This window comes from Pseudorasbora parva, chromosome 16 (assembly GCF_024679245.1).
Source record: "Pseudorasbora parva isolate DD20220531a chromosome 16, ASM2467924v1, whole genome shotgun sequence".
Lineage (NCBI taxonomy): Eukaryota > Metazoa > Chordata > Actinopteri > Cypriniformes > Gobionidae > Pseudorasbora > Pseudorasbora parva.
Window position 1 is genome coordinate 6,983,266 of NC_090187.1, and position 26,430 is coordinate 7,009,695.

At 36.5% G+C, this 26,430-nt stretch overlaps 1 protein-coding gene across 5 annotated transcripts in view; it reads left to right on the forward strand.

Moving 5' to 3' along the window:
• The window catches only part of aplp2 (amyloid beta (A4) precursor-like protein 2), a 91,664-nt gene extending 65,477 nt beyond the window's left edge, over window positions 1-26,187 (forward strand). For 2 of the 5 annotated variants that reach the window (XM_067419266.1, XM_067419262.1), the window contains 11 exons: window positions 5,230-5,363; window positions 5,479-5,553; window positions 5,637-5,795; window positions 8,138-8,266; window positions 10,066-10,165; window positions 12,758-12,931; window positions 14,478-14,513; window positions 18,236-18,318; window positions 20,811-20,867; window positions 22,687-22,863; window positions 24,322-26,187. In XM_067419266.1, the coding sequence (XP_067275367.1) occupies window positions 5,230-5,363; window positions 5,479-5,553; window positions 5,637-5,795; window positions 8,138-8,266; window positions 10,066-10,165; window positions 12,758-12,931; window positions 14,478-14,513; window positions 18,236-18,318; window positions 20,811-20,867; window positions 22,687-22,863; window positions 24,322-24,423 (1,226 nt within the window). In that variant the 3' untranslated portion in view covers window positions 24,424-26,187. The remainder of the gene's footprint in view (window positions 1-5,229; window positions 5,364-5,478; window positions 5,554-5,636; window positions 5,796-8,137; window positions 8,267-10,065; window positions 10,166-12,757; window positions 12,932-14,477; window positions 14,514-18,235; window positions 18,319-20,810; window positions 20,868-22,686; window positions 22,864-24,321) is intronic. The other 3 variants (XM_067419264.1, XM_067419263.1, XM_067419265.1) reach the window with 3 other exon arrangements.
• Window positions 26,188-26,430: the final 243 nt, after the last annotated feature.

Sequence of the window (26,430 nt, forward strand, 5' to 3'; positions counted from 1 at the left end):
AGGGGAGAGCAATAGAAGCAACGAAACAAACAAGGCCAACAACCTGTAAGAGCTGTAAGAAGTCTCAATTAATTAGCACAGTACACAATTTTTTTTTTAACAATGTATTTGACCCCTTAATTCTACGTGGCATTGATTCAACAAGGTGTGAAAGCATTTTTTTTTTTAGAAATGTTGGCCTATATTGATAGGATAGCATCTTGCAGTTGATGGAGATTTGTGGGATGCACATCCAGGGCACGAAGCTCCCGTTCCACCACATCCCAAAGATGCTCTATTGGGTTGAGATCTGGTGACTGTGGGGGCCATTTTAGTACAGTGAACTCATTGTCATGTTCAAGAAACCAATTTGAAATGATTGGAGCTTTGTGACATGGTGCATTATCGTGCTGGAAGTAGCCTTTAGAGGATGGGTACATGGTGGTCATAAAGGGATGGACATGGTCAGAAACAATGCTCAGGTAGGCCGTGGCATTTAAACGATGCCCAATTGGCACTAAGGGGCCTAAAGTGTGCCAAGAAAACATCCCCCACACCATTACACCACCACCACCAGCCTACACAGGGGTAACAAGGCATGATGGATCCATGTTCTCATTCTGTTTACGCCAAATTCTGACTCTACCATCTGAATGTCTCAACAGTAATCGAGACTTATCAGACCAGGCAACATTTTTCCAGTCTTCAACTGTCCAATTTTAGTGAAGTCGTGCAAATTGTAGCTTCTTTTTCCTATTTGTAGTGTAGATGAGTGGTACCCGGTGGGGTCTTCTGCTGTTGTAGCTCATCCACCTTAAGGTTGTGCGTGTTTTGGCTTCACAAATGCTTTGCTGCATACCTCAGTTGTAACGAGTGGTTATTTCAGTCAAAGTTGCTCTTCAATCAGCTTGAATCAGTCGGCCCATTGTCCTCTGACCCCTAGCATCAACAAGGCATTTTTGCCCATAGGACTGATGCATACTAAGGCCGAGCAATTTTATCGATTCTGCGATATAAATCAATATCTACCCCCAAGAAAGTATAGTTTTTTTAGCGGCGAGTATCGATACATAAGTCCCATTCAAATCCACAGTGTTTACCCCATAGGGTTAAAATCATGTTTTATTCCAAACTTACTTAATATCACTTTATACTTCATAAGTCGAGTGTTTTACATAATCTTCTGTGATCTCGTGGGACTTCGGGTCAAAAAATCTGACAGAAAAAAGCTATGTCGAATAGCATTGCATTATAGGCCTAATCTATTATGAAAACACCTAACATGGCATAAAGAAAACAGACAAACCATATATTGTCGTGATTGTGTGTTTATGGTTTGTCACTTCTTCATTAGTTCAATATATGGACTGAATGTGCATCAGGGTGCCCTCAGGCTGCCAGTATGAACTGAAAACAGCACATCAGAGTATACAGCGCTCATAATGATACATCCACGGATTTTGGATAAAGATTGAATAAATAATAGTTCTCTGTATAGAAATTTGACTCAAACATGATAATCTATCAATATTTCTCCACACCTGCACACATTCGAACTAAAAGCCCTGAGGGATGTTGTTTTGTCACGATGATGATGACCATGATGACCACAGAGAAGTTTTTTATGAATGGGAGCAAATGACGCGCATATTTCAATCAAAAGGTACCGATACCGATTTTCATAATCATAACTCCTGGCGCATATTAACACATTATGGTCACTATAATACTTTGAGAATAAAACAGTGTTTTTTAAAACTCCATTGTTAATTGCAATACTGCACTTTATTTTCTTTTCAAAAGCTTGTAAGCTACAGTCTTCACTAGCCGCATTTCTATTAAAGATTTGCACAAAACTTTTGCGATATTTCTTAAATGTCGATAAAAAACGATTGCAAAATGACAGCGTTTTCATAGGCGCAATTATGCGACTAAAACGTATTATTTTCCTCTCGTGATAGGTCATTCCAAAATGATGGCACTTTGTAGGTTTGTATATACCATCCACCGCACTAGCCATTATTTTTATTGGAAGGAGACGTGTGTTAAGCATTAATGGCAAGGAAAGCCCCTTAGGAAGGTTACTTACGCGACACGAATATAAGGTGTGTGTGTGTCAGATGGGCTTCAAGATCTTCATGATAATGTGGCATTTCTGTGTTTAGAATCCAGTATTTCTGCACTTCTATTGTCTTTTATGAGTTTAATAAAGAACTCTCTCGTCTTCTCTCCAAACAAACCATCATTTGTAAAGAATGATCGACTTTTACGCGCGCCAGGTTGAGGCACGTAGAGAAGAGCGAAATGTTTGAATTTTGCATGGTAACTCGAATGTTTTTTGTTTGTTTTTGTTTTTACCACTTTTGTTATTTTGGCTAGAAATTTCGCTTGTTGGAAATATGAACTGAATTTAGAAATGCTTTTGAAAAGAAAGATTTGGCATTTAATAGACAAAATAATTTTTGAAATGAAGACAGCGTGCAATTTTTGAAATGAGTGCATGCAAAATAAAAAGAGTCCACAAATAAAAGTACACAGTTTATAATTTATAATTATGTCTTGAACTTATCTGTATAGCTAAAAATGACAGAGAATTGCAAGTTGTTTCCGCTGTTTTAAAGGAAGAAAAAATGAAAAAACGTTGGCGCCTTTATTGGCCGTGGGACTACGAACCTAAATAGGTTACGTTTAGGCCTAAACATCAGCCTGTAATATTATTGTTTTAATTTATATGTTGATTATGAAAAGTAGGCAGCATGAGTAAGATATAAGATTTGCAATATGCGTGAGACTTAGGGGGTCACACATGATTTTGACCACTTCGAGTTTTATTTTCTAGAAAGTCTTTCTTAAAAAAATTATTTTCTTTTGTATAAATTGTATTTTTATTTTGATCGATGTTTCATCAATTAATTGTCTGTATATCAAATAAGAAGCAAACCAATAACTACATAAGATCTTATTACGACACAATTGAGTAGAAAAAATAATATATAGGCCATATGTCACCGCACCGGGTGATCTGTAAATGCGGAAAAAAACATTTCCATTGCAGTTTGGTGAAAATGTCTTTTTTCGAATTGCCTGAAAAACCACCTCATGAGAGCGAAAAATGTTTTTGCGATATATGGGTGTTTTTGCGAAATTGCCACGTTTCCATTGGGCGTATTATCAATTCGCAATTTCAATTTGCACAATTTGAACTGTTTCAATAAATTAAACTAATTTTCTCACCACATAATTGTATCCAGCATTTGCAAGCTGTAGACTCTCTGTCCAGTCAGAGACATATATTGTGTAATGGATGTATTTAGTTTTTAGTTCAATTAATTCAATCCAAGTAAATGGAACACTCACAAGATGTCACCAAAATCACCGTCCCCTTTAAATCTTTCAGAAAATGATGTAAGTGTATCAAATTATATTGAATCGTATCGAATCGTTAGATGAATATTGTGTATCGTATCGTATCATGATATTAGTGTATTGCTACAGCTCTAACGCATACTGAATGTTTTTCCCTTTTCACACCATTATTTGTAAACCCTAGAAATGGTTATGTGTGAAAATCTCAGTAACTGAACAGACTTTGGAATACTCAGACTGGCCCGTCTGGCACCAACAACCATGCCACGCTCAAGATTGCTTAAATCACCTTTCTTTCCCATTCTGACATTCAGTTTGGAGTTCAGGAGATTGTCTTGACCAGGACCACACCCCTAAATGCACTGAAGCAACTGCAATGCCATGTGATTGGTTGATTAGATAATTGCATTAATGAGAATTTGAACAGGTGTTCCTAATAATCCTTTAGGTGACTATATATACCACCTTGAACAATATATTTTTTTAAAGCAAGCAGATTTACAGTATTAAAAATGAAAAATTATTCTTTCTCAATTAAAATTACAACTTTTTCTACTATAAAGCAGTTCTCCAGTGTGTTAATGTTTTTACTCATGGAGGTCTGACCTTGAGGGACTGAACAGAACGAATGAACCAGAGATTTCCACATGAAGAAGGTGGAGCCTCAGAGCCACATTCGCCACAGACCAATGGTAGTTCAGAGGTGTTTACCGGCCAGGAAAGTTTGCTTTGGCTAGCTGTTTGGAACCCACAGAAACAAACAAAAAACAAACTTTGTTTTGGCCTGATTTAGTTCGAAATTGTCTGTTTATTTCGCTTGAAGTATATCGGGGTCTTAAAGGGATAGTTCAACCAAAAATCAAAGTTCTGTCATCTACTCACCATCAACTTGTTCCAAACTTGTATTAATTTCTTTCATCTGCTGAACACAAACGAAGATATTATGAGTAATGTCGGTATCCAAACAGTTGATGGTGACTTCCATAGTATAGAAAAAAAATACTATGGAAGTTAATGAGGCCCATCAACTGTTTGGTGATTAAATAATGACAGAATTCTTATTTTTGTGTGAACTATATTATCACTTTAACGGTCTACTGGCTGTCCTCTAAAACGTCCTCCTAACCCTCATAATCACATCCTCATAAAACTGACTGATTTGAAACACTTGACTAATGGTCACTCGAGGTTGCACCTCTCAAATAGCACTCTTCCCATGAACTATTTATTGTAAAATACACATTACAAATATTTAAGTAGTTAAGTAGAAGGGCAGGAAAATCGACTCATTCATAGTGCTTTATGGTACTGGGCGGGTGCTAAAAAGTTATTTTGGCTTGATTTGCTTTTTGTTCTCTGATTGTTGGAGATTTCTCTGCAGAATCATGGGTAATGTAGTTTTCAAACCAGGAAAGTAAATAAATAATGAAATGATGCTGACGGATGGCTTCAACTAGAACATATATCATATATCAGATTAAAAAGCTCATAGCTCACAGTAAACAAGTTATTGTTCAAAATCAATTCCCTATGGATTTAAAGGATGCAATTGTTATTCTTTGAGTTGCTAAGCTAACAACTTTATACTGCAATAAACAAACATGATAAAAAAAGTTTATGGATGCTCTTTAGCACTAAATGAGGATATTTAATTGACATTTCCCTCAACTCTGAAACTTTTCACTCAGCTTGTCACAATGCATTATAAGATTGCCATTTCCGTATTGGCCAAAAAGGTAATAATAATTTGCTGCCTTGCTAGTATGAGCAACAGCCTACATTTATGCAGTGTATCTGTGATGTCTTAAAAAGCTGCCTAGCTTGTGTTTTGAAGAAGGCTTATGCACCACCTACTTACAAACTCGCTCTCTTTCTCCTCCTCAGCTATGCCTCCCACCCCTCAACCCACAGATGATGTGGATGTGTACTTCGAGACCCCAGCAGATGATAAAGAGCACAGCCGTTTCCAGAAGGCCAAGGAGCAACTCGAGATCAGACACCGCAACCGCATGGAGAGAGTGAGTGAGAGGTCACATTTACATTTAGATATGAGAGTGTTCATGTGACATCCCCAACTGTTATAGAGTTGTTTCTGTTTGACCCTTGAAGTTTTTTGTATGTTGCTCCCATCAGGTGAGAAAGGAGTGGGAGGAGGCCGAGAGCCAGGCCAGGAACCTACCCAAAGCTGAGAGACAGACATTGATCCAGGTAAACCTTATCTTCCATGCCAGAGGACATATCGTACAAGATGTGACTGTTTATTTATTAGGGTTTTATTATTCTCTCTTCAGCACTTCCAGGCTATGGTGGAGTCACTTGAGGAGGAAGCAGCCAGTGAGAAACAGCAGCTGGTGGAGACTCACCTTGCCAGGGTAGAGGCAATGCTGAACGATCGGCGTCGTCTTGCCTTGGAGAACTACCTAGCCGCTCTACAGGCTGATCCACCAAGGGTGAGACAACACAAAAATGATATTAACAACACCCTTTTCTTGGTGAATGTTAAATGCAGGGGTAAATGCAACATTTTGTTATCCTCTAACTTAAACCGCCTACTGAGGTAGTTGAAAATAAATGACAAATAAATGTCCTAGAAATTAGAAATGTACTCATGTATTAATGTTGGTTTCATATGGTTTTGAAAAACGTTTATACCATTTTCAAGAAAATATTTAATTTAATTACATAAAAGTGTAATGTGGTGTAACCATCAGTTAACTCTTTCCTCGCCATTGACAGAATTTTCTAGCTTTCTGTGTTTTCACTGTTATACGGTTGGGGGCGCTATTACATATCTTGGCATATGTATTATTGCAAATATATAGAGAGAGCTCATGTTCATTTGCTAATGCACTTCTAGGCAAATTGCCTTCTTATATTTCAAATCTTTTAGCTTTTGTATATAAATAGTTATTGTACTAGATCCCTATCGCACATTCGATTAAAAGTTCCAAAGGTATATTCAGAATTTGGAAACATGCTTTGGGTGCGTCTCAATCAGCTCCCTAGTTCACTTGTCAGGGCACTGATCAGGGAGTCAGCCTATTGACTTATGTCCTGATCAGTGCCCTGACTAGTGAGCTAAGGAGCTGATTGAGACACAGGGCCTGTCTTTTTATGCTCCCTGGGCTTGGAACGATCTGCAAAATATAGTTAATTATATTTTAGTTACTGACACCTCTGAGTATTTTTAAATGTCTTTTGCGAAGTGCTTTAACCAAGTCTTGTAAGTGCTTTTCTTGATTTTAAACTTTATGAATTATTTTGTATGATGATTGTTTTTGTGGTTATTTGTGTATGAAACTCTGTGCTGCTGTCTTGACCAGGTCTCCCTGGAAGAATAGATGAAAAAGAGATATAATATCTCAATGGGATCTCCTGGTTAAATAAAGGATTTTACTTTCTGAAAAAATACAGGATCCTCCTGATCAAAACACAAGCAAAAAAGTAGCAGAAACTTACAATAGCATATTTAAAAGATGCATATGTAAAACAATAAGGTCATCAACATTAACTAGCATATAAGTCAAAACTACCTAATATTACTGAATGAAATGTAGAGCCAGGAAGAGATACTATAGGACCGTGAAGTTTTGGGGGTGTTGAGGGACTCAATCTACTCCATCTATGTTTGACAAAAACATGATTTTCTCAGATTTTTGCTCAAAATGTTGCTTTTTTATGAAACTTACCCACATTCAAGTGTTGATTAAAAAAAATACATGAAGCTAGAATATTTTTGTTGTTGTTTAAGAGCAGATAGGCTGTTTTTTCTTTTGATATATTGCATTTTCAAATATTCATACACAGACTTTTTCAAATACCCTGGAACGGGAAAAGTTAAACATGTTTTTGTTATACCCTCAATGTGTTAATTATCATGAATTATTAGTTATTAATTTTCAATTATTATACAATAATACAGCCTAAACTTAATTTGCCTTGCTATAAAAATGTTGAATTATCTGATCTTTTAAGAGACCTGTTGATCTTGACAGTCATTCATGTCTGCAACCCGCTTTGGTTTGGTGTTTTTTTATTTTTATAAAAGGTTCTACCAATCTTTTTCTTAACCAAAATGTTATTTAATGAGGCTTTTTTTTTTTTACTTTGACTTTATACCTGCCAAAAAATATCACAGAATTTAAATTTCGAATTATATAAAGATGTTAATAGTGTATTTGAGTCATTGAATATATAAATTGCATGTGCATGTATTTAAAGGATCCGCCATGTCATTGGCCCACCGATAACCCCTTGAAAAAGAGATGCATTTGAGATGCATTTTAATACCAGGTGTTGATGGCATTATTTTTGTCTCTGTGAGTGAGTAAAAGAACTTTGAGAGATAAGTGATTCCTTCAAGGACTGTTCTCATCTCATAATGACCGGATTACAAGACTCGTACTTAAGTCTCTGATGGGCGATGGTTGTCTTTCCCCTGTGCGGTGTGATTTAATGGTGGCGGATTACCTGTCCTCTATTATCCCGCTGAAAGCTCATAACAGCAAGGGCGGCTTCAGTTACTTAAGATATTAATTTGAATTTGGCACCTATGTAATGTTTAATCCCCTGAAATGATTTGCACGAAGAGAGCCAGAGCCGGACTCGCACAAGCAGGCTCATTTTCAGCATCTCTGCTAATCCTCTTGTTATTTCTCTGTCTTGCGGCTCTTTGATCCTAGTGCTGATTCACGGATCAGCCAACTCGTAAAGAGACGTCCACCTGACTCACCCTGCCTTTTATTTTCTCTCTTTTGTGGTCAATTTAGCTCCTCTCTCTGTGTCTCCACAGCCCCACCGGATCCTTCAGGCTCTGAAGAGGTACATGCGTGCCGAGAATAAGGATCGTCAGCACACCATCCGCCACTACCAGCACGTCCTGGCCGTGGACCCTGAGAAGGCCGCCCAGATGAAGTCCCAGGTCAGTGCCGGCCCAGCTGCCCCCCTTTATTGCTAAATCCAATACTTCCTTTGATCTTTTCTCACCTTGCATGCAGTTTTACTTGCCTTTTGGGCCCTGCTTAATATTCAACGACCATGAGCCATTTATAGGAGGATTTCCCAAAGAGGTGTAAAAACTGTGGTAAATAATAGTAGATACCAAAGTAGAAGTTTTTTTTAAATTATTTTTTCTTTCTAACTAATGCTGCTAGTGGCACAGAAATAACTTCCCCTTTAAGCTTTGGAACTGAACGTGTTTTTTTGTGTTTATATACAGTGTTCAGAAGTTGAGAGGATTGTCCTTTAGCAAGTTAGTGTGACTGGATTCTATTCTTCAAACATTATATGAGAGATTAGCACTACACTGCTCTTGTGTAACATCAAACTTAGCAATTTGATTGGCTGTAACTTTATGGTACTGGTCTTTAAGTCTGAGCCAATGGTGTGGCTTTATAATTTACATTCCAGACTAGCCTCAGTCAGCATTGATGTTTGTCATGGGAGACAGGACGTGGCACAGACCCAGAGGTGTGCACTGATCTGAGAATCATGGGAAATGAAACAACAGTTTATGTCTTGTGTTTTTGTTTACTGACTGATAGCAGTTCCTGTTTATTCCAGATTTAATTAGGGGCAAACTTCTAGTTCTGAGGGCGGATTCATAAAGCATTCTTAAGAAAAATCATCTTAATGAATGCTATTTTCTTGTTTTCTAACTTATATCATTTTAATAATATTAATTTTTTCCCCAAAAGATTTCTTAAGATTGTTCTCATTACAAACTTTAGAATATTCGTGTCTCGTAAATGACCTCTTAAAGGTGCACTGTGTAAATTTTAGCTGCTCTTAGCAGTGAGTTTGTGAATAATAATCACCGCTCACCCCTCCCTTTCGAAGCACAGAGAAGCTACAGTGGCTCTCACAGGACAAAAATGTTGTTGTCTGAGACCGCAGAGAGTAGCGAGCGCTCTGTAGAGAAGTTTGTCCATTTAGGGCTACCATAGAAACACGATGCCGCAAAATGGCGATTTCACCGTAAGGGGACCTGCAGTGTATGTAGATAGAATTATGTTTATAAACCACTGAAAACATAGTTATGTATATTACATGAAGATATGTAAATTATGACAAAATGTTCATTGTTGGGTGAAGTATCCCTTTATCAACTGTCGAGTCTCGTGTACTGTAGGTCTTATAAATGCACTTAGTGTTTAAACAAAAAATAGCAGTCACACCGGTGACTTGTGGAGCTGTGCTTTATATAACTGTGTTTGAGAAATAGCAGTACAGTCTATTTTTGCATCTCCTCTCAAATAAGTTGAAGTCCAGGTATGACTGGCAGACCAACATAAACCTTCTTACTTCTAACTGTGCGACAGCTAAAAACAGTATGCAGGAACTTTCTGAGGTCCAGATGGGTGCCTAGAGGGTCTACAAGGACATTTTAGAGCAATATGTGTATAAACATATATAAGCCCTTCATTGCCATCTGTTGCTGGTTTTTGAGCATTGCACACAAATTTTGTGACAACAAAAGAACAGGCGTGGTTCTTCATACACAGACATTTTACAGCGTACAGTCACTCGTTTCTTCTCCTCAACATTTACGCAACAAGATCACACAAAGCTTTTGTTTTTTTGATTCGCAATCCATCCAACGCTACTTGCCCTTTAAAACAATCACAGACCTGTTCCATCTTGTGGAATGGAGTCTTTTTTCTAAATATCATCTTGCGTATGTCAACCTCTGTTTTAGAAGTGTGTGTCTGTGTTTCCTAGGTGATGACCCACCTGCGGGTTATCGAGGAGAGGATGAACCAGAGCCTGTCTCTGCTCTACAAGGTGCCATACGTCGCAGAAGAGATCCAGGATGAGATTGGTAAGTGTGGACATCTGGATCAGGATGGTGGTTTGGAAAATGCTGGAAATGTACTTTTTGAACACATGCAACAAGCGTCCCTAGTGAAAAATAAATATAATTTTTTACTATACATAATATAAATATTATGTATAGTTAAATACATTTATGTTATGCTAAGTATACTACAAATACATTTACATATACATACATATACTTAATGTCTGCTAAATTGGAACAACCAATTTTGTACTTAATATTAGGCTACTGTAGTTAATAAGTTATAAGTTATAATAGAGGTCCAACTAAAGCAATGCAAAAGCATATTTGATTGTCACTTGGAACTACTGCAAGTATATTTTAGATTCTCTTTAAATATCTTTGATTTTATCATACAGAGACCATACTATCCTTAATAATATATATATATATATATATATATATATATATATATATATATAATATATATAACACATTTAGGCTTAGATATGTGCATTGTGCAATAAAAAAGTGCTCCAAATAAAGTTTAATTATGATGTTTATATAACAAAGTCTCAGGTGATGCATCAGTAAATATGTTAATTGGTTGTTGCTTAGTATGAAATGTGTGCATTTTAAATATATTTTGGCATAGATTTTTTCACTGGTAGTTTGATGGTTATTGTTAGAGTTGGAGAGATTATGCAGACATGAAGAAAAAGATATGCTCTTCGTGAAGTTAACATTTTTAATTTACAAGGTGTTTGAAGGTGGAGCTGTTCAAAGAGTCAGTTTTTTATGTTACACTGTTTCAAATCATTCACTTCTTTAACTCTTGATAAATTTACTAAAACTTTGATTCCACTTTGCTTTTGTCATATTATATTATTTGCATTATAAACATTGCATTGAGTACAAAGTGGCAGGTATTTTCCTCTGTTGCTAGGTAACTAATACCCGAAGGAAGGCGTCAGCTTCAATGCTTAGTCTTGTTTTTGTCCTTTTGGTTTTACTACTGATTGTGAACACTGAGGATGCACTGCTTCTGTCTGCCACATATCCACCACAAGAAATCAAGATAGTGAAATGTTTGCTTGCAATTTTCAAGTGCATCTCTGAAACGAATCACAACATTACAAACTTTGATTTGATTAAATTATTTTATGAGGTCAACATAAACTAAAGTAGAATATAAAACTATTTGGGAATAATATTTGAAGATTATAGCAAAATACTAGAATGTATTACATCAAGGCCCTGATATACTCACAGTTCTTTTTCATTCTTCGCTTGGGGTAAAAAGAAGTTCAAAATGCCTTTGCATCGATTGATGGTTAGTGAACATCCCGACACCGCCCATGGTGCTGGGTGCGGCGTTTAGATTAATATGTAATCAATTGCTTTATAGGAATGTCCAGTCACTTCTGAACCCTTCTGAGTTTCTTTTCTATAGTCACAATGGCTTCTCTGATTGGTGGATATCTGTGCAGGATTACGGGTAGAGTAGTTATTTACTGGTATTTCACTTCAGCTTGAAATTAAAGGGTCTCTATTCTAAATGCATGTTATGACTTTATTGTGAACGATCCATTTCAGAGAGAGAGAGAGAGAGAGAGAGAGAGAGAGAGAGAGAGAGAGAGAGAGAGAGCGAGAGAGAGCGAGAGAGAGCGAGAGAGAGCGAGAGAGAGCGAGAGAGAGCGAGAGAGAGAGAGAGAGAGAGAGAGAGAGAGAGAGAGAGAAATCTCAGAGAAACATCTTTATATCACTATAATAACAATACGGATTTGTGAACAGATCTGTGGTTGCTTTTATACCAAGCCATCTTGCATGATGTGGTTTGGTAATGTGCACATGAGCTCAGAAAACAGCTTTTACAACAACCAACAAATGTAATTCTGAATGCAATTTTTTTAAACACCCTTGATTTAACATGTAAAAAGATGTACAAAGATTTTGGGTCTATTTTTATGTGTTCTTTTGTCCTGATGTGAGCTTTTAGTCCACTAAACAACTGCAGAATCTCTCTGCATCTTAGATGCCAAGATAATTACACCTGTATGAAAACTTGGCTTCAGTAATTAGCTATCATACACACACACACACACAAAGTGTAATTTGGCAACTCTTTTTATCGCTCAGCTTGAAAAAATCTCACTGCAATCAAAGTAAATTAGAGGGTTCTGAAGCGTTTGTTGCTCCATGTTCTTTGTTTCAGGTTGAAACAGTCAAGCTGTTCCCCTCTGCACTTACATATTTTTTTTCTTCTTCTTTGTTCGTTTTACGAGAGGAGCAGTGGCATTGTGTAGTATAGATGAGACTAGTGTGTGGGGTTTGACAGAACTGGGTCAAGACTCCTCCAGATTCCCACTAGTGTGTGAAGACGTGTAGTTTTAAAGCCAGACTCTGTGGAGAATGTTTGTGCAAGTTTGGAGAAGTTCTAGAATTTTTTTTTTTTTAATCTTTACCGATGCCTGGAAAAGCAGCAGTACAGAAACCTTGTAATGGATAATTGATCGCGTTTATGACTGCTTCATGCCTCGTTTAATGGTTTTGGGGATACATCCCTTCCTCCAACTCTTCCCTCCTGCGATTTACTGTTTTTAACCATGTTCCTCTCTGTATCTACCAATTAAGATGAACTTCTGCAGGATCAAAAGGCAGAAATGGACCAGTTCCTGTCCTCCATCTCGGAGTCTCAGCCTGATGTCACGGTGTCCTCTGAGGAGAGCGTGGAGGTTCCTGCCTTTGAAGGAAAGCCCTTCCGCCCCTTCCAGGTCAACTCTCTGGGCTCACCCGCTGAACCTGAGGGTAGGTTTCTAGTCTAAATTTACTCTGGCAGACCTTTGAGGCTCACTATGCTCTCAATGGACTACTTGCACAACTACTTCTGTAATGCGTGTTCTACTTATGACAACTCAGGAGTTTCCAGTAGAAAGCATTCAGCACATAAATGAGAAAGCAGATTATTACTACGTTTTATGGCTGTCAAATTATTTACACAATGAATCAATTTCTCTGCGTTAACATTAATTAAATATTTTAGTTATAACACTTAAAAGTAACAAAAAAACACTAAAACTAATATTGAATATCATATCTGTAATACTATACTGTTATTACCATATGAACATTATTATTGTTTCATTTATATCATATAATAGGAGATATGTAAAGCACATAAATTCATGTGCTCAAAAGTCATAAAATAAACTGATAGGTCACATTGCAAAACATCAGACCTGTATCTGATTTAGGCTGTTCACACTGTTATGAATAAAACAGAGCCATGTCGCATATGGGTTGGATTTGGGACACTTTTGCAGAAATCGCATAACCAACTTAAACCCCTGGTGAAATCCTTTTGGTAAAATCTTTTTCCCTCACTTGTGGATTCATATTAAAGTGACTGCATTTCACCTGTAAAAATCTGACAAACAGCAGTAAGTGTAACCATACCTTTACCCACTAACCACTAAAGTGAATCTTACAAAACCTGATAATGTCATACATCACCCCAAAATAAAAAAGTCTAAATATCATCTCATATCATCTAAATGGTTCTAAAATATGTTTTTCTTCATTCAAATAATATTTATTCTTATTTTGAGGTAAAATGTGACCTGGAAATTTTCCAGGAAAATCTCAGCCAACAGTACCTAGTTCACACATTACTGTTATGGCCTTTTCTCTGGCTGGCTCATGTTTAAAGTGTCTGTTTTGAGCCAGTTTTAAAGCTTTGCTTGTAGCTTCTCTCTCAAAGCCAGTCTGGGGAAGCTCTCTGGCAACATGAGGCCTATTCACGTTAACATTTTCTAAATGCTGAATAAAACCCTGAAGTCCAAATATTGCACTCTGACTGTAGGTTTCTGCTTATCTAAGCTTGCCTGAAACCCCATTGGCATCGCCTTAAACATGACGACATTTGAAGCTCAGCTAAAGTCATAAAGCCTGAGGCTCTGGCGTTACACTGCAGCCAAGTGCTTAGAAAATCTCTCTCTTTCAGAGCCCAGTCCTGCTCGTTCACTGTCCTGCCTCGTCCTGCCAAGCTTTTAAGGAAAGGGCAAAATGTTCGAAATTAAGGTGCAATATAGAAAAGAGCAATATAATGAGCGCATTAGAGCCCCGGAGGGCTTTAATTATGACAAGCCTGTCTAGAAACATATCCTGGTTCTTTCTTTCACCTGTTCTTTGATTTGTTTTTCTTTATCATTCTGTCCCTGCGGGATTCTCCTGTCCGTCAGCAGAAACAGCTTGATAAACCTGACTACTTCTCTTTTACTCACCTGTTTTTTTCCCCCTCTTTTTCTATTTCAATCTTTTCTTGTTTTGTCTTTTGCTTATATGCAATGCCTAGGCGATCTCTCTGAACCCCCCCGTGCCTTCAAGAAAGGTGGGTCTTTGCTGCTTTTCTCTGTTTCTCTTTTCTTCCCCTCTTCAGCCTCCTAAATGTTGTGTTTGTTCTTTTTTTATTATGATTATTTTTTGCATATAGGGCTGGGTATTAAATCATAATTTTACACTCTTTTACATATATATATATATATATATATATACTTTTATTACATCCAATATAGATTCAGTTTAGAATGTATTTATTTTTTTTACACATTTTTCATGAAGACAATAGTACATTACGTGCACTGTGACTGCATGTTATGATTAAGGAGCATATTAAAAACTATTATTTTTTTTTTTTTTAAAGCAATGCTAAATGTAAAAATAAAAAGTAAAAAATAAAAGTAATCCACACACATAAAGTGCAGGGTTCCATGACCATGTCCTGGATTATTATTTTTTATTTTTTTATATGCATTATATAATTATTTTATAAACATAATACAAATTATATTGTTGTTATTATTTAAGGATATTTATTTTGGGATTTTACTAATCTAGATGGTTCAAGTGAGAATTTTTACCCAGCCCTACTTTCATACATCTTCCCATCTATCCTCATACGTTTACTGTATTTCCACCACATGGTTTTGCTCTGTCGGTCCCTTTAGCCCTGTTTAGCCATCTTGTTCTTAATTTCCTCTCTCAGTCACTCCCTCAGAAGGAGAGACCAAACATCCCATCCCTCAATGTCTGGCCAGAAGAGCTTTGCCTAATGAAAAGTCCAAGCAGCTTGTTAAGCTAATTAGCTATTTGGATCGGAGAATGAGTCCAGTGTAAATGTGCTGTGTGGTGCTAAAGCAGTTATGGCTGCCTCACTACCTGCCTGTGTCAGGAAGACAAATAACCTGATTCAGCCCCAGCTCCCTGTGGGCAGATCCTTAGGACTCATTTGCTACTTATTGGGCCTTCTCTCGTCACTCTCCAGTTATCTTGGCTTTTCATGATATGAGCTCGTTAATTTAGTAGTTCTGTTGCAGGACTGCTTTTTCAACTTACCCACAGCTAGCTTTTGCTCCCAGATTGTACAATTGGAACATAAACCTGTTTACCATTTAACCTTGTGGTCCCACCCATGTGCACCTATAATACCTGCTCTTAGATTACTAGTGGTGCTTGAAAAGCTTGCACTTCACTATTCCCATTGCTTATACTTGAGGTTAGGAATTGAGACAACCACTTAACCTTGAATAATAAGCTTTAGATTATATTTTGTACTGATTGTTCTACAGACATTAATAATTCTTCAAATCATGTAGTTTGCTGAAGAATGGTGTGCTGTTACTTTTTAAAATGGTGATCAGAAGGCTTTTTGTCTGATGGATGATTTTAAATTATGTAACTTACATTAAAAGGGGCACTTGTAGCTAGCAGACGGACTTGAGGATGGGCTCCTTTACATGAGTTGGCTAGCAATCACTTAGCAAAGCCTTAGCAGCTAGCTAAAAAAACACCCAGAATGCCTTAGAAACTGTATAGCAACACTGTACAACCACCCACAACATGCTAACGTTGCGGTGGTAAGCACAGGCAAACAACACCCATGTTTTCTTGTCCATAAATATCCATATCTGATTGGTCTTTTTGTTGTCTCATCTCATGTGTGAAGTCTTTTCGTAGTTACACACTTCACCTCCATGTATTAGTAGTTGTAGCTTTGACTGTTTTGCCTTGGCCTGTGTCTGTGTATTTTGGTGGTTAGTGGTTCAGTCGTGCATGGTTATGCTGCAAGCGCTTCTCTCCAGACCTTGTGACTGCCGCTGAACATAGTTAATCTTTTAGTGGTGGTGACCTGCTGCTTTGACAGTCAAACAATGAGTGTGGGTGAAAGGTATTGTTCATCTCTCAACCAATGAGGTTTCTCCGGCGTGGTATTATGCAACCGGGGCTCATTTTGTGCCAGGTGTCTTTAGAATTTTCCAGCATTGCCATAGAATGTTTTCCACTGTTTTACAATAGAAAATATGCTAGTTACACTGTTTAATGTTTTAAATTCATATATATCTAATCATATGTTCCTTTTAAACAAGTTATTTTGGAAAAATATAGTTTTAAAAGAATATAATTAAGTGCGTGCTGCAAGTAATGTTTTCAGTCACTTAATTGCATGTTGTTTACAATTAAATGAAAAGGTTTAATAGTTTAAATTCATATTAAATGCAATTTGTTGAACTTCAGTGCTTTTTTTTTGACACACTTAAGGACATTTTTATTTGAAATTTCATAATTGCTTCTATTGTCTTTGAAACAGAGTAGTGCTGGGATGAAGTCAACACAAATTCACCGCTGATTCCCTCGAGATTTTGTAATGGGGTTTGAATGAGTAAAAGAAAGCCTGTGCTAAACGTCACGGTACTTTGATGTTTTGGTTTTGTTACATGAACATTTTTTAGAAGCAGTTGTTTGTTTTAGAAGACGTACGTTTCTAATAAGTAACTAGATAAAACAGGAAAATGTAAAAGGAATCAGTCTTCCGGGTTCTGGTGTCAAAAAGTACTGACAAGAATTCATCGTTAACTAAAATGTACTTCGATGTCATTTCTATTGAAACTTGTATGTCATGTATTTTAATATATTTATAAATTATTAATTGCACATTTGCAATGATATGACATTAATGTAATATCAAATAACACACTACAGTTAAAATTATAATCAAATACTTCACATGTGCCTTAGTATGTTAGTCAACACATCATAATAAGTATACTTTTATCATTTAACTTTTAGAAAATGCACCTTTTAAAAGTTTACTTAAGTGTGTTAAGAAGCAGTCATGAAAGTCTTTGTCTTTTGATTTCAATATTATATTATCTGCAAGTAGTTAAAAATATACCTTTAGGATTTGAAGTACACTACATGTGCACATTGAATATAATTAAGCACACTTCTTTTTCAAAAGGGGTGGTTAATAGGCAGATAAGTATTTAACCTTTGCTTTGTAGGAAAATGCTCAAAAAAGTAAACATTTAATGCAGTGATTTAAGGCCTTTTAATGTTAATGTAGTAAAATGCTACTATTGAAAGTAAATTGCATTTTGAAGAAAACACAGTTCGTGAAGAAGTGTCACTACTGGAATACATCAGTATTCTCGAGTGAATTTGACCATTAGCCTCCACGTGATGGCCGTCTCAGTTCCCAGCAGGTAGAAGATCAAATGGCCTGATTCCTGGTTCTGGAATGGAACGACCACGTTTGACTTGAGAAATTCAATTCAGAAATGTCACATTGTGGCAGTAAAATGGGTTATGAATGCAGTTTCATGTTGACTTTAATTGTTTAATATGTAGGGCGATTCTGTATATTTATAGAGCCGTTACTGGAAACAAGTGCTCACAGGATGTCTCAAGACACTAATTCTACCAGGAAGAGACCTTTTGACCACAGTAGATCACGCCTCTTACTGTGTGCTGAATGTTTGCGCTGAGCTTGTCTGGACTGATCCATGAGGACTCTGGGTTCACTGGGAGCTTCTACATCACACACTGTAATAAGTGCATGACTAATGAATAAGTCTGTTGGTGTGCCGTCCCCTGACTGACTGTGCTGGAAAATAAATAAATAAAATGGCAAGGCAGCAGGTTTCTGGCCAGTTTGTGGTTTTGATGCCAGCTACTGTTGATCACAGAGATGATTGTAAACGTTTGAGTTTGATTTAATGCAGAAATGCACGTTTGCAACTCTTCCTGACTCTGGCTGGCTGTTTCCTTCTGCAGGCTCTGGCATGAACAGTCTGGATGGTCTGATTGGAGCAGAGGAAAAAGTCATCAACAGCAAGAGCAAGATCAACGAAAATGTGGTGAGACCACCAGCCCGCCTTGAGCAACACACGCTTTACTGATCTGTTGTGTACACTGTGCCAACTCTCATGTCAATCACACAAACTAACATAAAAAGAACAATACAGGATTATTATAAACATTCAGTTTAAGTGCTAATAATAAAATGTAGAAATGCCTTCATGATACATCTAGATGAATTCTTTATAGTGTATTACTGTGGTCTCATAGTTATAACTGAATTTATTGGGCGCTTGCAAGGCAACATTTGATTGACGTAGCTTTTGTTTTCTTATTCCAATTTTTTTTGTTCATTTTAAATGTTTTGATACCAAGGACCCGTTAAATATGATGGTCACCCACCCTCTTTTAAAATAAAAAGGCATTTAAAATGTATTTCTAGCTTCCTTTTTATAATAAATATTGTTTTATTTATTAAAAAAAGTAAAACATTTAACCAAAGCTTTATAGGCAGAACAACCTGCAGTGAGCAGCTAAACATGACAGTTTTGTACTTTTAAATAACTAATCATGAATATCCTCATGATTTATTACCTGTTTTCATAAAGTAAACTGAGGTGGTAATTTCAAATGCAGTGATTTTTCAGATTCTCTGACATTTTCTGCTGGCTCCTTGAAAACTAATGTTATTGCTCGCTCTCTTTTTTTGTTTTTTTTGTAACTTTGTATTTAAATTTATCATCAAACTTAAAAAAAAAAATCTCTCATTGACTTAAATGTTGGCCAGTCAATGGTTATGATGTCATATTGTTTAGATGTTAAATTCTGTTTTTAGGACTGTTTTCCTTTCGTCATATTGTAATTGGGGTCTAATTTAAAAATCTATAGCCTCCGCTAAATCAAAGCAGAAAATCGAATCTTACGTTAAACTTTAGCACTTCTTTTGCTGCTTTGCAATCAATGCTATCTCCTTCCAGAAATACAAATCTGTTCTATTTAAATTTTATCTCATTCATAACATTCATTGCATGCCTCATTCACATGTGTCCCAGTCACATTCCGGTCTCCTCTATTTGCAGCTCACACAAGAGCCCGTGTGGTTGTGAAGGGCTGAGCTGGAGGCTTGCAATGCATGATCTTGCTGAATAATGTGACTCATGTTCGGCTTGATTTGTTTGTACAATATTTCTGCATGTTTGTCTTTATGAAATCACACAAAGGCGCTATCAGAGGCCATTTAAGTTCTCCCAAAGTTCTGGGTTAGTTCTCCCAAAAATGAAAATTATGTAATAAATGACTCACCCTAATGTTGTTCCACACCCATAAGACCTCCGTTCATCTTTGAAACACAGTTTAAGATATTTTATATTTAGTCAGAGAGCTTTGTGCTCCTCCATTGAAAATGTATGCACGGTATACTGTCCATGTTGAGAAAAGGAATAAAAACATCATCAGAGTAGTCCATATGTGACATCAGTGGGTTAATTCGAATCTCTTGAACCATCGAAAATACATTTTGGTCCAAAAATAACAAAAACTACGACTTTATTCAGCATTGTTTTCTCTTCCGGGTTTGTTTTCAATCCGCAATTGCGACTGCGCAGTCTCCCTCAGACTATAAACGAAGCTTGCGCTCACCAGATAACACGTCAGAAGCGTCACTGCACAGTCACGAACGCGGATTCAATGTGGAAAACAAACACGTGTACCGAAGATGAACGGAGGTCTTACGGTGTGGAATGACATTAGAGTGAGTCATTAATGACATAATTTTCATTTTTGGGTGAACTAACCCTTTAAACTACATTAAAGGTAAAGTCCACCCAAAAATGAAAATTCTCTCATCGTTTGTCATTCCAAACCTACAAGTATTTCTTTTTTCTGCGGAAGACGTTTTGAAGAATGTTGGTATAACCAAACAGTTTCAGTTCCCATTGAAAATATTATGGAAGTCAATGGAAACCAAAACTGCTTGGATACAAACATCCTTCAAAATATCTTTTTACGGTTCGTAGGTTTTGGGTGACTATCTCTTTAAACATGCTCTGATTAGCCCTTTATTGAATGTTTTACCACACATGTTTTGGTATTTTTGTGTTTAATAGCATAATACCAAAATGAAAATGCTTGTTTTTTTTTGTTTTTTAAAGGCAACCAGCCATGTCTTCAAACAAGGACATAGTCACTGTATCAAAGCTCATGAATTATTTTGGATTTGCTCACAGTATTTATTGCTGTAAACAGCAGTAAACCAGCACCAAAATGTCACAGAATTTGAGGGGACATGCAACTCTAATATACAGAATAATTGTCAATCATTTTATCCCCCTCAATCTTGATTTTTACGCTTACGCCCTTTCAGTAATCTAACAGAACACACACACACACACACACACACACACACACACACACACACACACACACACACACACACACACACACACACACACACACACACACACACACACACACACACACACACACACACACACACAGACTGAATCTTCAGTTCCCAAAGAAGTAACTGAGACTACCCTGTCTGTGTTGACAGGTGATTGATGAGACTCTGGATGTTAAAGAAGTGATATTGAATGGTGTTGATCCTCTGGTAAGTACAGCGCCCTCCTGTGCCCAATACACACTGTCAAACGCTGATTATGGGCTGTGAAGGGGTTGGTGGGGGATTACAGTTGGCTGCTTCTCTTCGATCTGTGAGCAAATGACAGTTTTACATCATTTATGACCTTCTATTGTTTATCCACAATCCTTCACAGCACGTGTGCATGTTTTTAATGCGAGCGCATGAGCATGTCCGGTGGATACGTGTCATTTACATCATCAGGTTTTCACCCAATTGAGCAAGTGCCAGTCACGGCTGTCATGGGCTGTCTGTGCACATTCAGTTTATCACTTTCCGTAGCAGATAAATACTACCTAAACACGTTCATTCATGTTATAAGCTCAATTTTCGATCTTGAAAGAGTGACATGAAATACAAGTCTGAATTATTTTTTATTTTTTTTATGAAAGTTTATTGAACCTATATTGAAAACAGTTTGCATATGCATTTTTGCTGAGTATCATATTTGATACATCAGGCTTTTATGGTTCATATTATAGTGAGAATATGAAGCTCATACTCAAGGAGGACAACAACCCCAAACTTTTTTTTCTGTGATTTGCAGAAAGTTAAATTCAAATAATTTGTAATGTAAATTAATAAAATGTTGGGATCTGTAAGATTTGTAATGCTTTTAAAATAATCTCTTATGCTCACCAAGGCTGCATTTATTTAAAATATATAATTTGTATAAAAAAAACCAGTAATTTAGTGAAATATTATTACATTTTAAAATAACTGTTTTCTATTTGAATATATTTTAAAATGTAATTTATTCCTGTGATCAAAGGTGAATTTTCAGCATCGTTACTTCAGTCTTCAGGGTCACATGATCCATCTGAAATCATTTTAAAATGATGATTTGATGCTCAAGAAATGTATTATTATTATTTTTTTATTATTGTTATAATATTTCACAATATTACCGTTTGTTTTGTATTTTTATTAAAATAAATGCAGCCCTGGTAAGCATAAACATTATCTCCCAATAATATGTCTTAGTAAGATTATATTTATTGCTTAGTTTTGTGACCAAAACTCTAGTTTAATTTTTTGGGGCAAAAAAATTATGCGATGCAATACAATAAGGATTGAGAGATGAGCAGATACAGTATGTGCTCCTCACAAGCCTAATGTGATATTTAAACATGATTTATAATGTAGAACAGGTTTTTTATTTTTAATCATGCTGATAATTTAGAGACCATTGGAATTTGTATCAAATATAATACATTAGGCTTCATTGGGTTAACCTCTTAAGGGATAGTTCACTAAAAAAATGAAGATTCTGTCATCATTCACTCACCCTTATGTCGACTTTCTTTGGTGGAACTTAAAGGGAGAATGTGGGAAAAGAGCAGCATGAACATGTTTCAAAACATCTCTGTTTGTTCTGCAGGGAAAAACAGTCCTATATGTCTTAAATAACATGAGTGAGTAAATGATGAGGGAATTTTCTTTTTAGGGGGAACTGATGCTTTAAGATGGCTGCTGACGTGATGAAAAAAATCACACAGGCTTGCTTTAGGTGCAAGACATTGTGCTGTTTAGGTGTCTTTCAAGACTGTAGTCATATGATTTAAATGTACATGTGATGAAACATTAGAGAATTTGATAAGATTCTCTTTCTCTCTGACGGTCTCATTCTTTTGATTTCCATTTGGTACCAATTATGGCACATTATGCAGCCATGGCAACTGTGTTGTTGCCTCACTGAACACAAGTTACAGTAAGAGTTAACCATGTTTGTCGTAGCTCTTTGTGCTTTGGGAGTGTAAATACGCTGGTGTTTATTTTTCCCTCGCAGTTCAGCCGTGGATCAGAGAAGGAGACGTTCCGCCCCCTGGTGGATAACTTCAGCTTCGGAAGCAGCGCTCTGATTGGCCTGCTGGTGATTGCGGTGGCCATAGCGACCGTGATTGTGATAAGTCTGGTGCTGCTGAGGAAGAGGCAGTACGGCACCATCAGTCACGGCATTGTGGAGGTGAGTTAACGGTCACACGTGATGTTCCATCATTCACTCTTGTCGTTTTCAATGCAACCTTGATGATAACATAAACGCTAGACAAATTCTCTCAAACCCTGTGAAGGATAATGCTCTCTCTCAGAGCACACAAGGACAAGCAGGTTCACAGAAAGTTTAGTTCCTTTAGCTGTACCATTGAAAGGTTGGGGGCAGAAAAAAGAAAGAACACTTGATAATTTATAGTATTTATGCTAACAGTTATGAATGAATATTAAGTAAAGATGCATTAAATTGAGCAAAAGTGACAGACAAGTATGATGTTACTAAAGATTTTAGATAAATAAAATGCTGTTCTTTTGAACCTTCTAGTCATTTAAAGTAAATTTGCTAGATGTCTGTGCTTTGTGTGTGTGCTGAAAAAAAAGTAAATCAGAGGAGTATCCACACATGATGGGGAAGGACAGAGATTGGGCAAGCGGGGCATTTGTAAAAAGACTGTAGAATGCAAGGCCGTAACCATGTCTTGAATATTGAGAGGGACCTTCTTTTGTTTTTTTTAAAATAAAGCATAAATAAATTATAACTGTGAAGGAAACTCTAGGTTTAGGTTCCAACTAATTCTAGAACAATTTTCAAAAAATATTTGCATTCAAATTTGCACATAATGTACTTTTATTTGTATGCTTAATATGTCGACAATGTAAAACGTCTTTTCACACTCAGTTAGGAATTACATGAATCACGTTAATGCATATTTTCAATTCAAAACAGCATTTTTTATATTTTTTGGCCATTTTTAATTATTGGTGGTAATGGCAATTGTAGAAAGAGCGATGGCTGACATATTACCAAAGAGGAAAAGGTCTGAGGAATATAATTGGAAGAAGGGTTATGATCAGGCAAGAACTTTAGGACCCACATTAATATCGAAAAAGCTTTCCAACGCTGAGGAGAAACTGGAAAGTGGGAACGCCTGAAAACATCTGCTTTGTTTCTGTTCGATTAGTCAGTAACATTGTTGGCATGCTGGCAGCTGTTAGTGGTTCCCTGTGTTGCATAGCAGGTTAATATTTTGGGGGTTGAGCAGTGAATGGAGGGGTGTTTTAAATATCAATTTCGATTTCAAATATCAACAATCACTTACTGCAACTTTAAGCAGCTGCAACTTAAAACTGTTTTCAACATTGATAATAATAATAAGAAATGTTTAATGTGCACCAAATCATCATTTTAGAATGATTTCTGAAGGATCATGTGGCACCGAAGAGTATTGATGCTTAAAATTCAGCTTTGCATTACTGGAATAAATTACATGTTGAAATATATTAAAATAGAAAACTGTTATTTTAAGTTATAATAATAATTTCACAATATTGCAGTTTTCACTGTAGCATAAGAGATTTTAGTAGTGTATATTTCAGAATTGGTCTTTTTAATGGATGTACTGACATGTTCAATCTTCCTCTTGTATTTCAGGTTGACCCAATGCTATCTCCAGAAGAACGTCACCTGAACAAGATGCAGAACCATGGCTATGAAAACCCCACCTACAAATACCTGGAGCAGATGCAGATTTAGCCATCATGGGGCTGTGGCGCTAGAGAGGGGTGAACATACTACTGACCAATATAAAACTGCTCTCAAATCATTTCATGCATTTGAAATGCATATTCTGGTTCATTTAAAGAAAACGAAAAACAAAAAACAACGGTTTATTACTACTACTACTACTACTTCTAATACTGCTACTGTTGTACCATGGAGCGCAATTTTATGCTCTTGTAACTTTTCTTTTCTTTTTCTTTCAAAGGCAATTTATCAGTGGTTTTAAATCAGGAGAACGTGATTCTGCAAATTAGCTTGGAATTGATTTTCCGTAAATAAAATTGGAGAGTATTATAATGTTGTTTTAAATGTTAATTTTATAAAGTTCTAGTCTATATAGAGGTACAGCAAAGTCGAAACAATCAACATAAAGACAGCAGTTTGTCTACGCCATTGCTGGCCGCCGGATATACTTCTTTTAAATAGATTGCTTGTATATGAAGGTTCTTTGTAACAACTTAAATGTATAGTGAATCAGAAAATATGAGAAGAAAATCATTAATTCATTTACTTTGTAATTATTAAAAACACATGATATACATAAACAGAAAAAAAGTAGATGGTAAATTTATTCATAGTTGTTTTTTTTTCCAGAGCTTAAATCTTGGCTGGGTTACAGGTTTAAACTTTGAGACTAAAGGACTGATATTGCGGTCCAAACATCTGATACCATCACCTGTGTAAGATATGATGAATGGTTCGAACAGAATGGCGTGACAGCCTGCCAGATATTTTGGCTGATTGTGAATGTAGAGGTGCCTGATTTCAGTAATATTACCATGTCTTTTTGTTTTTATCTTTTGGTTATGGTGTCATATACTTGGACCATTTAACAGTCCGGCCCCTGCAGATGGCCTTTGCTCATTGGTTTGAATCACAGAGGGCCACAAGGTTCGGGGCCTCCAGTCTCCCATATCACACTAAAACGATTCTTCAAGAAGAATGCTGTTTTTCCTGCCGTTACATCCACACACTCCAACACTCCCCTTTTATAAAGTAAATCTGACCCGAAAAGATGTTGCATTAAGCTTATGTTTATCACAGTTATACTGCATTTTCATTTCATAGCTGCCTAATGAGAACTGCCATGGGGAGTTTTATCATGTGGCAATAGCCTACTTTGCACACATTGCTTAAATCAAAGAGAGCGTAGATATACATTACCGGAGTCGTCTGTAATTGTAATACTATGATATGTATTGTTTATAACATTAGTCCCACAAGGACATACCCTTGTAAACCACGATAAAGCGCAAAAATGCACTAAAGTTACCCAGCTGGAGGCCAAGGCAGGTGAAAGAAATGGTTTGCATGTACACTACTATTGAAGGCAAGGAAAATTTTGAATATTTTTTTCTCTCTCTCTTCCCCCCTTCTTAGCAATGTCTTTGTATGCCTGTATAGTTGATGTTGCAATCATGGCTTTTATCAAGGACATCCTGTGGTGTGCATTGTTCTTATATGAGATGTTATGATATATTTTTAAGTTTATTCTCTTCTTTTATTTTCTATTCTTTTCCCTCTTCCTGTGACAGTATTTCTGTATGTGACTTTCACTATGCACCTAAATGGCTCCAATCTTGGACCTTGTCATTGCCTGCTTGATTGTGGAAATGGTCGTAGGGGTGAGGGGAAAATAATGCAAAGTTCATATATTAGAAGTAAAATATGATTGAATTCAGTGGAAAATGGCTTCTTGGTTACAGGTGGGAAACATCAATAAATTCACTACTTCCATTGACGTGTCATTGTGTCTTCTTTGTACCAGTGTATAAGAAATGTATGAAAAATAAAATGTCCATATTATATCTGATGAAAGTAGACTTGTTTCGGTATTTCGCACACACAAGAAACTCTTTGTAAATGTTCAAATAAACTCTAATGGAATATAGAAAACAAACTCGTATACAAATATACATACACGTTATATAGGTTTATATAAATATATATTTAATGATTAAATATATATTTATATAAACC